Source organism: Phaseolus vulgaris, chromosome 1, assembly GCF_000499845.2.
Source record: "Phaseolus vulgaris cultivar G19833 chromosome 1, P. vulgaris v2.0, whole genome shotgun sequence".
Lineage (NCBI taxonomy): Eukaryota > Viridiplantae > Streptophyta > Magnoliopsida > Fabales > Fabaceae > Phaseolus > Phaseolus vulgaris.
This window is the reverse complement of record NC_023759.2, coordinates 4,610,169-4,627,989: the sequence shown is the minus strand read 5'-3', so window position 1 is coordinate 4,627,989 and position 17,821 is coordinate 4,610,169. Positions and strand designations below refer to the sequence as shown.

The 17,821-nt window shown below is 34.6% G+C and overlaps 2 protein-coding genes across 2 annotated transcripts; one reads left to right on the top strand and one right to left on the bottom strand.

Annotated features, from left to right (window-relative positions):
• The first annotated feature begins 4,250 nt into the window (after positions 1-4,250).
• On the top strand, positions 4,251-5,261 carry LOC137816737 (uncharacterized). Its single transcript, XM_068620013.1, has 2 exons — positions 4,251-4,850; positions 4,958-5,261. The coding sequence occupies exon 1, from the start codon at positions 4,312-4,314 to the stop codon at positions 4,645-4,647; it is 336 nt and encodes a 111-aa protein (XP_068476114.1). The 5' UTR covers positions 4,251-4,311; the 3' UTR covers positions 4,648-4,850; positions 4,958-5,261.
• Positions 5,262-6,645: 1,384 nt separating this feature from the next.
• Positions 6,646-17,693, bottom strand: LOC137816736 (F-box/LRR-repeat protein 15-like). The gene is made up of 17 exons (XM_068620012.1): positions 16,994-17,693; positions 16,524-16,773; positions 16,241-16,373; positions 15,365-15,461; positions 15,087-15,284; positions 14,734-15,004; positions 14,534-14,632; positions 14,347-14,435; positions 14,082-14,181; positions 13,826-13,996; positions 13,345-13,497; positions 12,885-13,045; positions 12,615-12,813; positions 7,914-8,371; positions 7,572-7,635; positions 7,091-7,177; positions 6,646-6,966 (listed from the first exon to the last, which is right to left on the bottom strand). Exons 1-17 carry the CDS (start codon positions 17,299-17,301, stop codon positions 6,886-6,888), a joined length of 2,919 nt encoding a protein of 972 aa, XP_068476113.1. The 5' UTR covers positions 17,302-17,693; the 3' UTR covers positions 6,646-6,885.
• Between the last annotated feature and the right edge of the window lie 128 nt (positions 17,694-17,821).

Genomic DNA, 17,821 nt, shown 5'->3' with positions numbered 1-17,821 from the left:
CTATATTTTTGTCCTTTTAATAAGTGAACAACTTTTTTCAAAGGGACTATCTCAAAATGAACAAAAACTTTTAGGAACTCAATGAAAAAAATATTACAAGGGTTTTAAAACAAAAACAAAATAGATAAATTTTGTACTAGAAAATAGATTTACAATGACTGGAAAAGAAAATCAGTATAAATGATTCCCTTTAAAAATATTAAGTTTGGAAATTTATACTATAAATGATTCTCTTTAAAAAAAATAAGGGAGAAGTCAAGAGTATCATGAAAACACAGAAATTAAAAGGACAATTATTTGTATATTACGAAACATCTATGTTAATCATTGTCCTCAGCCTCGAAACATGTGCGTTACAAATACTTATGATAGTTCCACCTAATTTGATTATGAATTGGAGTTTTTAAAATTCAGTATACATCATGGAAAACTTTTTCTTGAATCACAAACAAATAATAAATAACACACACTTTACACATCTTTATAATAATATAATAATATTTTAGATTAAAAAATAAAAAATATTAAAATATTAATTTATTATTATGTAAGGTGTATGTTTTTACTATTTGATATTGCTAATCAACACCATCCATACATCAAATATAAATCCAAAAGAATAAAAATGAATCTAAAATTTAGAACCATTTTAATTAAAAATCGATTTAATTCTTTTTTTAACCAATTTAATCCAAATTCAATAAAATAAATTAGATTTAAAATTCAGATTTATTTTAATTTAATTAAATTGGTTTGGATTTCTTCAATCATATTTAAAAAATCATATTTAAAAGATCATATTTAAATAAGATTAAATTTATTTGGTGGGATCTATCTAATTGACGTAAGATCAATCCAACTCAACTTGACATTACCTCATTTCGATGTAGATCTGATGTCTCAGTCCAACACAGGTCGATTCAACTTGATCTGACTTGGACCAGTCCATCTCATTCCCACCTAAACCATGCTTGATCAGGACCTAACCAAACTAGACTTGACCTAGGCTTGACCTGACTAGACTTAACTCAACATGGGCTAATCCAACTCAATTGAATATGAGCCCGTCCCAACTTGGAGCGACCTAAACCCAAATTTTCTTAGCACGAGTTGAGTAGACTTGACCCGGTTCGTCTCAGCCCCAAAATGGGCCTAACTTGACTTGGCTAGACAAAATTTCGTCTATCTTGATCCTACATAGGCCAAACTCAGCCAAACTTTGCTTGACATGGGCATAGTCCAACTTGGTGAATATGGACGTGCTTCGACTTGGTTGAACATGGTTCTAACCCAACTCAACTCAACTTAGGGTTGGGTTGACTCAACTCGACCTGATTTGAGGTTGGATTTACTTGACTTAGCTTGAGCCCTAACCGACTCGACTCAACTAGGTTCAAACCGACCTTGTCTTGATTGGACTATGCCCAAACTGGTCTTAATCAGACTAAGATTGACAAACTTGGTTGAACGTAGATCAACCCTGTCTTGGATGAATGTGAACCTTCCCAACTCAACTCAATTGAATGTGGATCAAGACCAACTTAACTAGTTGAATGTGGATCAACTCAACTCAACTTGGACTTGTGTGGACTTAGCCCTTGTAAACTCAACAAAACCTTGCATGAACCCAATGCTACCTTGCTTAGGTTTGACTTTAAATATTATTTCATAATTTAAATCGCCTAACACAAATTTTCTCACCCTTAAAATCGCCTAACACAAATTTTCTCACCCTTAGTTAAACAATGTAAAATAAAACATGCGTTAATTATTCACTTTTATTTATTTATTTACAGTTTTCTACTATAATTTGTGAAAAAAATGTGCATTTTTATGACCGTGTTGGATTAAAATATTTGAAATACCCTCTCGATAACTTCAATATGTTCTTCTCAATTTTCATAATGTTCATTTTTAAATCAAGACATAATCGCAATAACAATATTCTTTCTGCACTTTTATCTTTTGAAGAAATAAATTAAATTTGTATTTTCACTTTTTAATGAAATTTTAGTTATTTGTTTCTAAAACATTTATATTTATACCAGATAAGAGTAATACATAATACATTTATTAAGATAATGAGAATGAATTACCTTAGTAAAATAATTTATAAATGATATATTTATTGTTGTTCTTATGTTGAGAAATAAGCTTTAAAATATAATTATTTTATAACGAAAAGTAATATGAATTAAATATGCACAATGCTTAATTTATGTCTTATATTAAAACTTGTTAGATAAATGATTCAATGAATTTGAGGAAACTTACGGTAGAATAGAAAAACTAAAAAATTGAGTGTTAAAAATATTTTCTTAATATATTTTTATCGATTAAAATTTGTTGGAAACTATATAATTAGTAAATAAGAAAGAAGAAGCTCACATAATTTTATAATTTTAAACAAGTTTTAATTAATAACAAAGCATCACGAGTTTCATATAAACTTTGTAAATAAAAAAATAAGATTTGGATTCAAAATATGCCAACTAGTATTTTTTTTATATTATATAATACACGTGCTTCACGTGTTTCATATTAATTTCTTAACCCAAAATAAAGCATTTTTACCTACATCACTTTAGATGGATGCAAAATCTTATTGAAAAGAAAACAATGATACTTTAACATATATTTAAATAAAATAAACATTTGAAACTTTTATTTTAATAAAATAATAATATATACTAATAATTTAATTAAAAAATAGAAAAAACATAATTAAAATATTAATATAATAAATTGTTAAATGATTATTTTATTTAATGGATGTCAAATTATTATTATTTAAAAAAAATACTTTTGGGCAGAAACACATAAGCTAAAGTCCGAGACTATTTCAAAACAAACGTGCTCGAAAAATTAATCCTAAAAACATTCTTAATGAGTACATGTTTAAAAAATTTGGAGAAAAAAAAATCTTATAAATTAAAAATCTCAATGATATATAATGTAAAGAATATCAAAACCAGTATTAACGCAGAATAATAATTTCTAGAAAGATAAAATTCATAGATTAAAATAATTTTTTGTTTTTAAATATAAGAATTGATTAGTTATTCCAATATGATTTTTTTAAAAGATGTAAATTTGAAATTTAAGATAGGTAGATGGTGTGATAATGAATGGAAGTTAGTTGTTGACTTTTTGGATAGTGAAAAAGGCCAAAAATTGTTAGAACATTATTTGAAGACCAAAAATTGGTGATTAGCCACCGTTTTTGCTATAAGAGAAAGGAAGAAGAAAAGTTGACAGCATGGTCTGTTTTCATTTCTTTTCTTTTTCTCATAACCATTCTCAATTAACCTTTTTCTCCAAATATGAAAAGCAAAACCATCTGTTTCTGCATCGGAGGGCTCAAGAGCAAGAGAAAGGAAAACAAAGTGGAAGATCTAGAGAAACATGTGAAGCCTAATCACAAGGTGAAAACCAAAGGGTGTGGTCCAAGAACTTTTGTTGTTGATGGTGGTGAGATCAATGTTGATGGAGCCAGCATAGTTGCTAGCAAAGACACAGGAGTGGCTGCTGCTGAGATGATTGCAGTTCATATGTCATTGATGAGTGGCATTGATGGAAGTGGTAATGGCCATGGGGGGGAGTCTGGGGCAGATGGTGGTGGTGACTGATATGTCTGTCATACTCAAATTGTTCTTTTTAGTATTGTTCATTAATCTTAATAGCTATATTTTAATGCTGTTTATTACCATGTAGCTATTGTGAAATTTCAATTTTGACTGGGAAGTATGAAAAAACTATTATAAGCTATCATTCTTTTCATGCGAAGTTAACGAAAATTGTGCAAAATCCAACCATAATAGAGTATGAAGTGGAATGATTGCATAACAATAATAGAACTATTTCATGGAAAACACTGTCTATTATATTGTAATACTTATATTTGTGTCCAAGAGTTGAATAGTAAGTTTCAATCAACATCTAACAACTCAAGTATCCCCATCCACCAACTTTGTTAAACTGTTTTGTCAAAATACATAAATAAAATCCTTGTAATGGACATCCATAGCAGAAGAAACAGCATCAGATTCCACATAATATTGAGCTTTTACAGTGGAGAATCTCGTTCACATCCATACACTATAACAGCCGGTCCAATCCTTGTTTGTGTCTTGCAAGATACGCATGGTAAAACGGTCTGTGAATGTGGTAAATTTAAAAAGTAGAGAAGGAACATTTTGGAAAAAGGAATACTTTGAAAAGCATGATTCCCTTCACGACATTAACATTTTATAGCATAACAAAGGTAAGGCCAAGAGAAGCAAGGTAATTCATTCATCATCTACCTTCTGAATGGATCTTGGAGAAAGCAGCATGAGGAGGAGCAGACTTTCGTCTTATGAGAGAGTGGCAGCCATAAGCTTGGTGGTTCTAGCAGTGGCTTCTCCTCTCTATATAGACCGTAGACCAGAGAGTGAATTAGATGATGAGCAATCCATAAACTTGGGGTTTTTGTTGCCCTTGCTGCTCTTTGTACTGATCTTAGCCATAGCTTTATCAGCTTTTCTTGACCGGAACTTCACGAGGTTTGATCGCCACTGGATTCATAGAGTTGGTGGTTCTTCTGGAGGTATTGTTTTGATTCTTGTTGTCCTGTTTCTTGTTTTGAAGTGTAAAGCGTCTGTGTAACAAGCTACCATGCTCCAACGTCTTTTTGTGTCGTGTTTATGAAGAAACATACGAAACCGCTTGATATTTGGCTTAAAGGATATTTTAGAAGCATTTTGGTCTAGTTTTTATTCCTTATAGGATATATCACCGCTACTCCACGAGAAGACAGAATGAGTCCAGAGCAGTAAAAAGAATGTATGAAGAGGAGCCAAAGCATATTTGTGAGCCCTCAACAACTAAGATTATAAACACTCAATTATTTCATTAATGGTTTGTTCTTATAATAATACACTTTTATTTTTCTTAACGGGAATAATCTCGAAACAAGAAACACTCTTCTCTCCCACTTCTTCTACCCACCGCGCTGCACCCCTTGAGAATTTTCTTCCTCCATTCATGAGTGTGAGAGGCTGCTGGAAGTTCATTGAGCACCCCCCGTTGCACCACTGTTGAACGCATTTAAGGTATATATTTGTTCTGTGTTTGCAATCTAAATATATTTGTTATTTATTTGCAATCTATTTTTTAATATAGAAATACATTCTTGAATCCACAGTCCCAACCCAAACATACTTGTTCGGTGAATTATTTTCATTATTATATTACCATGATTTATTATTTTCATCTTTTTAGTGCCTAATGTACTTGTTCAATAAATGTAGGATATGTGTAAGAGTATTGTTAAACAGTGCATTGTAATTAACCCGCAACATAATGGATGAGATCATTTGGGACAGGCAACATGGACCATCATCTAGTGCATAGGTTTTATATTATAAAATTTCACAATTATATTGCAAAAAAAATTTATCACTAATGAGATATTATCAACATTGTAAAATGTTTACTTTTGGTGAATACTGTTACTATTAAAATAAATTATTTGTTTATTAAAAAACACTCTTCAAATTAAATTGTGTTTGAAATTAATTTAAATAAAATATAAATATTCGAAAATAATGTATTTCAAAATGTAATATCCGAAATACAATTTTAAAACCGTAAAAATGGATTTTCAGAGAATGTGTGCAGAATGCTTTTGGACATATAATGGAGATATCTTCCATGAACATATAAGTTTCGTACACAGGCATAAATTATATGAACCAATTGGTTGAATGTCCTTACAACATCTTTTTCCAAAAAAAGAAAATATTCTTCTTAAGTAGTAATCCATCCAATTTCTGTAAATTTATAATGACAATAAAACTAAATGCAACCAGAACTAAAGTAGAGCATATGGCCCACATCCCATGAGCAGACTCATCATTAGCTCCCCAAAAATAACCATGTTTTGTTATTTTAATCACACCACTCCTAAAAGGCAACGCTAACTTTATGTTTGCCACTGCTAAAGAATACAGAAACCATCTACCAGTTGGCCTACCTTCAATGCATGTTTCATTAATTATTTCATAAAGGAGAATTGAGAAAATACACAGCGAGGATTACATCACATCAGAAAATGCATACCTGCTATTTCTGAACCGAGGACGGGGACGTAAGGAGGGCTTAGTAATCTGAAGGGAATTTGAGTACACGGTGAGGGAGGGCTTCGTATTGTCAGTCTTCACTGCTGTTGGGGATTACACCTCGGTGGTTACGGCGCTCAATGCATTGCCTGGCTGTTCAGACAAGCACTTATTTCTGACATCCGTTAATAATCTATACAGATGATTGTCCATATTACACTAACTTTAAACTTGACAAACAAATATCCGTTTATTAAGGGAGGGATTACACCATTTGTCCAAGGCAAGGTCCAGAAGAAAAATGCGTATCTCAAATGTTTACAGTAACTTGTAAACTTGACAGAATACCCGACACAATCAATATCCTTTTATTTGGGGAAGGGGGAGGGATTACATCATTTGTCTAAGGCAAGGTCCAGAAGAAAAATGCGTATCTCAAAATATAAATGTCAGTACATGATAGAACAATTTACAGCATAGTCAATGGAATACTATGGCAAAGGATCAGATCACCTATTTACAACCAAGAAAAAAGGTTAGACTGTTTTAGAATAAAATATGTATCAACAAAATTGAAATATAAAATTTACAAGAGCACAAGTATAGGAACGACAATTTATTACAACAGTCCGAAAAAGATAACCTGACACTATATATGACAAACATACAGAAACAATAATGAGTTGACATTTACAATACATTGAGTAAATAACCAGATTTATTACCAAGTGTGTCTTCACTTCAAGTGAAAACCACTAGTAAATTAGACGATCCTTGGTTATGTTTATGAAGTTGACAAGCTGCTGAATATACGCTTCAAACTAGAACATGCTGCACGCAATCTTCCCATGCTCATTGAGCTAATCTGTAAAGCACAATAAAATATCACAATTAATAAAAACATCAACAGATTCTATCATGTATGAAAAGGTTAATAGGCTCAAATTAATTAAAGAATAAGTGCACACGCTACTGGTAGTTGCTATCACCTTCGGACAGAAGCGGACATCAAGAGTCTCCAGCATAGTGCATTTGGATATAGCAGCCTCTACTGCTTCTTCATCAATGTTGCAAGACTAAAACATTCGAAATACCACTCCATCAAAAAGTTAGTACAATTAAAAAAGCAAGCAACTTGTGGTACAGTAATGAATCAATAGATGTGTTGTCAGAATTAGTATAAATTTAAGATGAATTCCCAATTGTCATGTCACTCGGCCCAAACCCATTCATTCGTGCTTAATTTCAAGTGGACTAGGGCAAACCCCGCATGCAATTTTTTTGAAAATAGTGTTTGCAGCCCACACAACAGAAAAATTTAACATCATAGTTTGACAGCTATAATGCATAATAAACCTAAGACACAATGCCTAAACATAATCGAGCACAGCTAGCATAAAATTTGACAACAAGAACTAAATATATAATGAGTTCAACAATCTATTTCAATTGTAAGAGAAAAACAATTACCTGGAGGAATAGACTGGTCAATCTTGGACAATCTAGCTTCAAAACTTCCAAAGAGTAACAATTGCTGAATAGAAAAGTTTAAACATTAACACTGCTAGGAGTGATATAATTTATCTAGAGATGCGAAAGATGAACATAACTGTTTTATAAAAAAATAAGCAGAATTATATTACATTACACAGAGGTCTATCTATATACAGAGTAAAAGCTATCCTGGGCCCACAGCCAGCCCATACACATAAAAGAGTATTTTTCAAGAAAAGGAAAAACTCACGTTTACACACATAGATATATGATAATGAGAAGGATGGAAATTAACCAAGTTATTAAAGCCAATCATACCTTAGGTTAAGCCAGCTTAGGTTGAGACAAGCAACATCAACCTCTTTCAAATTAGTTGATAGAGAAAGGTTTAAAAACAACAAACAGGAACAATGTGCCGTTAATGGAATGAAAACTTTCCGAATGTTCAAACATCCCACACAGTTTAAGTTCTGCAGCAATCGAGTGGGTTGCTCACTTAGCTCATGGACATTTTCATAAGAACTTGTAATGGATAACACATTTACACCAGCAATATGCCCCCGACTACATCCCCAATTTAAGTCATGCATATTGGCACAGCCAGTCAAGTTCACATGTGTAAGGTGTGTGCAGCAAGAAAGAAGCTCCTCTATAGCAGATTGACACAGTGTTGCATAAGACAAGTCTAACTCCTGAAGTGCTGGTAAAGCACCCCTCTTGTAGAGGGGTTCAAGTGACGAGTCAGTGAGATATTTGCATGCCTGCAACTTTAATACCTTCAAGAAAGAAGGAATAATACAATCAGAAAATGGCAAAGAGAATATATACACAAAGGTAAATTAACCATTTTAATGCCAATTGTCCAAGTACTGATGAAGATATTGTATTTACAATAACATTATATTTGATTCAACAACATAAATATTTTCTTTCACACTTTACGCATCCTCCTTCTCTCTCTTCTTCTCTAATCATTTTATGCAATTTCATAATTTAATTACCAGATTGCAACAACACAAAATAAAACGAATTAGGCTTAATTACTCATTCGGTCCCAATACTGGCATCATCAGCAAACCTGTAGTATCAAAGCAAAACACATTTGATTGCCCTTGCATAAAATGTTATGCTATACCTGGAGAAACATTATGAATAAAACTAGTACGACCAAAAACACAGGAGATACATGGAGTAATGATTCATCTGGAAAAATGATTGAATGAGGAATCTTATTTCCAAGAGAAAAGTAGGCGATGAGAACTGCATTACCCAAATGGGGAATTAGGAGATTTGCATTAAGTAACAAGGCTCGCGCAGTCTTAACTAAATGTCTATTTTTCCTTTCTAATATTTCTCGGTGTATGGAGACATGTGGGTTGATGCAAGATCCCTTCTGAGGATAAAAAGAGAGTACAAAATAAAATATTCTTTATCAATGTCACTCAAAAAAATAAATTATTTTTCCAAATTGATGCTTGATCTCATTGAGAAAGGACATGAAAATAGACAAAAAGTTTAGATATTTACTGAAGTACATCAAGAATATTCATTAATACAAGTGACTTGTAATTTGAACCCATAATGTGACATGACTTTGTTTCCCTAGAAAAAAAGACTGAACATATTTGCCTAATTCACATGATTAAGCTCCACTTGCAGTTTGTAGAGACCAGAAACCATTTTCTTCAACTTGAACAAATTTGGATGATCCAAGCAATCAAGAAGAAACTTTGGTGATGGAGCTACAAATATGGACTTGTTTCCGAGCAATAGAGGCCTCAAGATTCATGTACTACCCCAATCAAATGACCCATACCACATTCTTGTATGAAAAAAAGATTCAACATCAAATGTAACAACACAGTTTAAAAATCTAGTAAGATGACTTAGCGAGAGAACATTGAAGGGACAATTAGGAATAAAGAGGATGATGTACTTCAAGTGTAAGGACGAAGAAAAAGAGACTTCCAACTCTTTGGGAAACAAACTTGGATCTATTTGCTCAAGTAATAAAATGGGGATACAAAGGTGAATAGGGAATCATTGCTAGATATGTGACTAGAAAAAACTTCATCAATTGTCCATGGACCTTGACAACCCATAGATTAACAAATACATGTTGGTGAAACACCAAGGGTTGAAGAAGGTTGGGATTAGTTGTTGGACTTGAAGAGAAGATATTTTTTATATTCGTTTTCATAAAATTGTTGCTTGGATCGCTTTAACTTCGAAACATTTGTTGCCATTCAAGGAAGTCATGTGAGGAGTAAATTTCCCTAGTATAACCCTTTCTCTTACAGGAGGAAAACTGAGGGCAACCATCTCTACCACCACATCTTCCTCAATTTTCACAACCTCCCCTTCCACAAGTGGACACCATTGCCAAAGATCTAACATATTCAAGATTCATCAACCCATTTATACAAGTAGGAACATGAAGATTGGGCATGTTGAGGTAATTATGTAAAACGAAAAATCAGAAAGGATATTCTTCAAGTGAAAAAAAAATGCAAAGAAAGGCTTGAAATAGGACTAGAGAAGAGCGATGTAACCAATTGTGGCACCATGTCGAAGCTCTTATGACAAGGCACCACCTTCAGTGATGCACACACCTGGCGAGAGATCACAAAGAATCTATGCAAAGGGGCACATGAAGAGGTTTGTCAAGGTTGTAACCAATGTTGTGAAAATCATGAGTATACTCGTATACTCGCACAATTCAACAATATTTTAGAAGAAACCAAGCTGACTCTCATGGAGGATTGTTGGCTAAGCGGATTGGAAAGAGTTTGAGTAGGTAGCCAAATCAGAGGATTGGTGATTGTACCTGATCCGTTACTCGAAGCATCTTTGAAATCACGATCACTGAACCCTAAAAACACCCCCAAATCCAACCTCACAAATTGAAAGCACACTTGGCTTGTGTCTTCGCCGCTCACGAGGCCGCCACTCACGTCACCTCGGTGTCGCTTTTGATCTCCTTGCTCCTGTTTGGCAGTGTTGCACCATTGTTCCAGATCGCGCGTACCGCTCGCCATAGCAGTCATCGTAACGCTCGTCGCTTGCAACTATCTTGTAATGTCATGGAAGGAGAGCTCCTCTTTTATTTTCTAATTATTTATTTCAGTCGTTGATTGTTCCTCTCTTTAGTTTTAGCTTTTTATTAAATAGTTTTTCTTTTTAATTGTTCCTCTTATTTGTTTTAGCTTTTTATTGGGTATTTTTTTTTATTAGACGTTGATGAATTTAATGATTATTTTATACATAAATACTTTATAAATTATGAACCTATTTTTAATTATATTATATATTAAATATTTTTTTCTATATAGTAGTAGTGACTCTTCCAAGTCGAGTTACGACCCTCGAGTTATGAGTTTTAATTTCCTTTCCAATCCTCGAGTTTCACAACATTGGTTGTAACCCTGACAAGCAAGAACTGAGGTTCGCCAGAAAAAAAAAAAAAAAAAAAAGGTTATTCAAGGACAACGACCATCAGAGATAGACAACAAAGATGACAAAAATATCAAACCCACTCTGACACCAACTTGAATATTTGAACAAGAGAAAAAGCTTCAGTTTATGTTCACTTGGCAATTGTTTATATATACCAGCAAAATGAAGTACAAAAAAAGGATGAAAGTTTTTCATAATACATAAACAAAATAACTTCTATAAAACTTTAAAGACATTTTCCTTACACAAGACTCAATTGGCCTTTTCTAACAATATAAAATGAGGATATACTAAATTGAAATGAATCAAACCTAACTCACTCCCAAAAGCTAGATCAAGGGAGGAAGATTGCACATGACTTATTAGAGGCATACTATCTATATTCCTCTCCATTGTAGGACATCTTAACAATAATTAATAGAACTTAATGATTACACAATAACATCGTTTGAAAATATACCCAACACCTAAAAATATTATTTCAATTATTTTATACTTGCAACTTTCAAGTAAACACAGTTAATAACACACTTTTGTTGTACTATTAATAGATGTAAATACATTTTAGGATGAAGACAATGAACTCAACTCATTATTCCACTTACAAAATGAACTTTAAATCTAACTCAATTTTACGAAATTGACTTGTAAGGTGATATTTGCATCGAATTCGGTCATTTCCATTGCAAGAGTAATTATCAGAGGTTCTAATTTACTCTTTTTGGGTTTTCTTGTGCCACGTCACTTTTAAGACCCCTTGTAACTTTTACTCCTATGGAAGTCTTATAAACCGACACATTAATTTATGTTTTATTTTGTGGTTAATATTTTCAAGATAAAAATATATGGTTTTATTCTTATGACCCAAGATCTTAAATTTAATGTCATGTTAGCTTACTCCAATGAGGAGAGTCTTATAATACCCAAGTCCTAAAATTATGAGTATGACCCCTACAATGGAGATGCCTTTATATACAATAATTTAATGATATCTATATGTGGGATGTCCAACAGATCTCTTAATGCCAAGAACTATCAATATCGAGCATAGAAGTAAATATTTTTAAGTGGCCTAATAGCAAACAACATGATAGACCCACAAACCTTGCAAAGATAGGTTCAGGTACCATCTTAGAAAGTGGGACTATTAAGCCTAACTCAACCTCACAAAACTATCTTGTAAGGTGAGATTTACACTTATATACTATAACTTGGTTTTATCTCTAATGAATATGGGATCACCAACAATTACAAACATTAGAGGGTAAAAACAAGGAACACACCCCTCAGACGTGGACATAATACTTCTACTTATTTATTTGTGCAAGTGAACTCAAATAATATCACAATTTTGTTGAGTTAAAGGACAATGAGTCCAACTAATTATTTCAAAAAATTAGAGGACATGGGACACATGCGCACACAATTTCATTAGGTGTTTATAAAATTGGCTGTCCTTTCCTTCAGGGCATGTTATGTGGTGTCACTCTACTATAACTGTATACTTAAAACAAATTACATACAGGTAAAAATATGAGCATGGAAATAAATGGCAACTCTAACCTTTAGCTGCGTACAAGACTCAAAAACAGGATGCAAATTGACCAAAAAAGTATATGACAGATCCAGTAGGGTCAAATTTGGGAGCCGCTGCAAAGAACAAAGTCCATCCAAACCAATTGATGAGCATGACATCAATATTAATGATTCAATCAATGGGCATGAAGCAGTTGTTGCAGACAAGCATTCATTAGTGAGTTGGCTGTGTCAAAAACATAAACATCAGTCCACATACAAGCAGGATACCAAAGCAAATAATAAGTGAAACCTCACCTGCAAAAGGAAGCATCCAAAGATGTCAAGAGTGGACAATTAACTGATGCTTCAGACAGTACACCACAACCTTTCAACTCAAGTGAGACCATAACCATGGCTTCTATGCTCAGTATATTTAATTTTGGACATATTCCTAAATTGAGAGATCGAAGACCAACCTGAGAAGCAAATGAAGTAATGAATTTAGAACCTATATCATACATACCACAAACATTACTATGTGCATCAAGTCCCAAGCCTTAACCCAAAAGCAGCCCCTTTGATTGGAATGTGCACAAACTTGACTTGTTCTTAAACCATGAAACAGCAAAATCCACAGGCGGATTTCATGTTAAAGTTCAATTTCAATTATAGATTTAACATATTTGGTTAAATGGTCAAATTAAAAAAGCATAAGAATTAAAAAAAAATCAACTCGCAAAATCTAACAAGTAACTAAGAAATCAATACAACTTACCGGACAAAAGGATGCTCTTTCTAAATGATCACAACCATCCAAAATGACTTTCTCAAGGTTAGGGCATGTGAGCTCCAGAGAAGTGATTGCCCGACAATCAGCAAGGGAAAGACTGACTAAAGAGGTGCTGAAGAACCGAACTGAGGTCAAGCTCTAAATTCAGTATAACACCAAAGTTCAGTAAAATCCAGAACATTTCACCAGTAAAAACAGCGATAAGCAAAAGCAGGAATTCAAAGGAAACTAATCTCTCACAAGTGCAACCAGCAGAAAATTTAAGAGGCATAATCCCATATAAAATTATAAACTATATGAAACACCCACTACATATGTGGCCTCTTAAACACAAGTAGAATATGATAAATAGCACCAATATGTAGGACAAAACCCCTGTAATTTTCAGCATAGACTACTAGCACAGATCATACATAAGCAAATTGACCCAGCATGTGCCACAAAAAGGGGACATATTACAAAGTACCTCACAATTAGCAAGAACTAGTGATTTCAGCATAGGGCATCCTCCAACATCATTAAAAACATCACATATAGAGTTTGTCAAGGATTCACACTCTGAGAGGTCCACTTCTTGTAAAGATTGGCATTGCAGAGCTAACGTGGTTAAACTTTCTTGCTTTTGCAATGCTAATTTCTGCATCACCACAAAGTCCATCCTTTACACGACTATAGAATAAGTGGCATGAAGAAAACACCGCAGACTTAATTACAAGACGTACTTGAAGTGAATTTGAAGTGATATTGATTCGATGAAGAGCAGGACAGTTTGATACCAGAATATTAGAAAGCATCATAGTCCTCAAGTTCAAATCAGCAAACCTGCCAATTAAACAATTCAAGAAAATAAATTAGAAAATATCATACACAAAAATGGGAAAGGGTTGTGGAGTCAAACAACAATTACACAAGCAACTGAGAAAGGCAAAGACCAACAATATAATTACAATACTTTTTCCAGGGCAAAAGATGAAAGAAGAAACATACTTGCGACAGTGTACCAATCTAATAGTCTGCAAATGGGGAAGATCCAAAGACACTGATGTCAACAGGCTACAATTATCAAGCTCCAAAACCTGCAGCAGCAGAGTGGCAACATTTGTTGATCCTAGAAGTCTATACTAAGTAATTCAGACACATTACTAATTTCTACTATCTAAGACAAGTAACATACCTCCAACATATCACTATGAGCTATTGCAGCCATTGAGGCAGAAGTGATCCCCTCACAACTATGAAGCTTTAGAACTGTCAACATCGGCAGTCTAACAGACTTCAAAGAAAAAACAAACAAGTGAGCAATCATGTCAAACAAAGTCACGTACTCTTATTTAATCTATACATACAAAAGTGATTATAGACTCTATAGCACACCTCCAAAGATATGTTTGGGCAGTATGATGCATCGAGGAAACTAAGGTTAGCACAACTCAATGCTATTTCACGCAGTGTTTCATCACTGACACAAGAACAATTTGACATGTCCAGTGAGACAAGTTGAGGGCATGAAGTTGCAGCAGCTCGTATTGCAGCATCAGGAAGTTTGTGGCAAGAGCCTATATCAAGCTCATGCAAAAGTGGACAATTGAGCACAACCTGTGCCATGTTACTGCGCTTCAATGACATAGTTTCAAGTTGTGGGCACCTGAAAAATGAATAAATAATCAATATTTAATTTTTCAGCAACGTGACACCTAAATGTCAGTTAAACCACAGAGCATATTTACCTGACTGCTATTCGCATCACACGGCATTTTGTTAATTGAAGATGACACAATCTGTCATGATTTATAGTTATCTCTTGAATTCCATTGCCAAGTGTAGAATCATTGATATTCAACTTTTTTAACATAGAACAATCAGCTAAAGCATGGAAAAAAGTGTCAGCTATTTGTCCTCTTCCTAATGTAAGAGCCTCTAGATTCCTGACAATGAAGAAAACAAATCAGAGCTGGCGTCCAGCAGATAACTTTATTGACTGCAATACCGCATGTAGAAGACCTACCTTAAAGAAGAGATGGCCCTCATGACAAGCAAGTAAATAGCAGAACCAGATATGCTCACTGCTGTGGCATTGGGATAACGCCTACACATGTCCTCAACTGTAAATTAAGCATATTTAGCAAACTTTAAATGAAGCAAGAGTTCTGCTTATAGTCATCAAGAATGTGCTATAACATTGCAATAGTGCCCTAATAGCATGATGCAGACGGAGGCCACTAAGATGTTAAAGTAACCCAATTTTTCTCCCATTGTCTGACTTTTCCGTTTCAATTTTCTTCCATTTGTAATTTACCCAACATATGTTGCATCAGAAAACCCTGCTCTTTCACATTTAAAGTGAACCTCAGTTCATCTCGTTCACTGTTCACCCTCACTGTTGCAGCATGAGAGGTTCATTATTTTTTTTTTTCATTTTCGTCAACTTACTACAATTTCAGACTATAATTTATGACTAATGAATATAGCTTTAATTTAGATTTTAATTTTTAATTTTGCCACCCTCGCATGCTTGAGCTCACAACTCACTCTATATTGAAGCTTGAGGGGCTTGTTCTTTTCAGTTTCACCCACATGCTCTGTTGCTCAACTTTGAACTTTCAATTGTCAGACTAACTAACGAATATGGCTTTAATTTCGGATTTTTTTTTTAATTTTACCATTTACATGTATGTGACCAAATATTTCAGTTGGATCTACAATCTAGGTAAAGCATCCATACTGCTATAGCATTCATTCAGGGATTTGGGACCAGTTATTTCGCACAACTCTCTAGGATTGATAGATATGCTTCCACTAGTAGAAGGCTCACCTACGGACACAACATAAAACTAAAAAAGAAAAGAGAAAACAGCTTACTACAACATATATACAAGCTCACATTGTTCGACAGAAATGTTCCGGTCTTCAAAATTCAAGCTTTTCCAGAAATCTTCATGAGCACTTGCACTTCGCCACTGTTTACAAACCCTGGCAGCTTTGCAAAGATTGGGATGATCCAAAAACGAGAAAACCTAAATTTCACATATAGCAAAAGAGGACGCAAGAGTTAAAAGAAAAAGCATACCGGGAAATATAAAAAATTCAAAAAAACATTACACAGTACCAGAATAAGTTATACGCACTTAAAAGCGAACTAAATAAAAAAAATCCACGAGAATTACCATATGCAACAAGTCGTCGGTAAGATCCATTCTGACCTCTACATCTTCAACTTTCAAGATATCACTGCTATCTCCTTCACCATCTTCCACAATGCCGGAATCAAAGCCACAATCCTCACCAGCGCCCATCAATGCAAATGTATCACAACAAGTCTCACCGTTGGGTCGAAGAGAATCTTTAATGTAGTCATAATCTCTACATTCATTAGACGCACCGCATTTCCCTGCATTCGTCGAAAAGAAACGCTCCCTGCAAAAAAAAAAAAAAAAGACAAGCACCCATCAATCGCCAAAGAAAAACTGCAGGAAACGAAAAACGAAAGAAAAACACTCAAAAACAGTTTCCAGTATAAAAACCAAAGCTCGCAACACGCAACAACATAACGAAAGTGGACTGGCGCGTCACCATCGTCACAACAACAATGCACACACTCAGGAAGACATTCACACGCTCGTTTCGCGAAACTCACTCGAAATCGGCGTAGAACTTGGCGCGCTTGTGGCTCAAATCGCGGCTCTCGACGCCGCCTGCGACGGTGCTGTCCGAGCACGCGGCGGCGCTGCACTCGCCGGACCAGGAGACCAATGTCTCGGCGCGCGGCGGCACCGGCGCCATCGCGAATCGTCCATCTTCGCGGTTGTCGTTAGCATCGTGGTCAGAGACGGCGATGGCTCCAACGGCGGGAACGACGTCGTTTTCGGAAATGTCCTCTTCCTTCATGAGGTTTAGGTTATCTTGTTCTTCCTCGGTGAAGCATAGACAGCACCAAAGCTTCATGCACTTGAACTTGGCGATGGCTGGATGTGGATCCTACGCATTTGGAGAGGTAATTTGGGGAAACCCTAAGCGGTTGGAGCCGAAACGATTTGGGGCAGTGAGAAAAATTGAGAGAGAAAATAAAAGAGTGGAAGTGAAGAGATAGAAAGATGGTAAAATGGATCTGATCGGATCTCGGGAGCTGCTGCTGCTTTTTTCTTGGGATGTTCTTCCTCTGGGGTTGCTCTATATCTCAGCAACTCAGAAATTCGTACTTTTTGTGCCAAAAAACTCAATTAGAGACACTCAGTGAGAGAGAAAACCCCTTTAAACGATGCCGTTTCGTCCTTTTAGGGGGGGTCTTTTGTTTCTTCTGCCGAATGGTGAGACTATCAACACTCTCCTCATTTCGTACTCTTTTTCTAACACTGCAACACATTATAATTTGTTGTAAGAAATCAAATTATAATAACATTCTTTATTTTTTTTTATTTTTGTTTTACCATTTCTTTTGCTGAAATTAATTCTTTGAAAATTCATA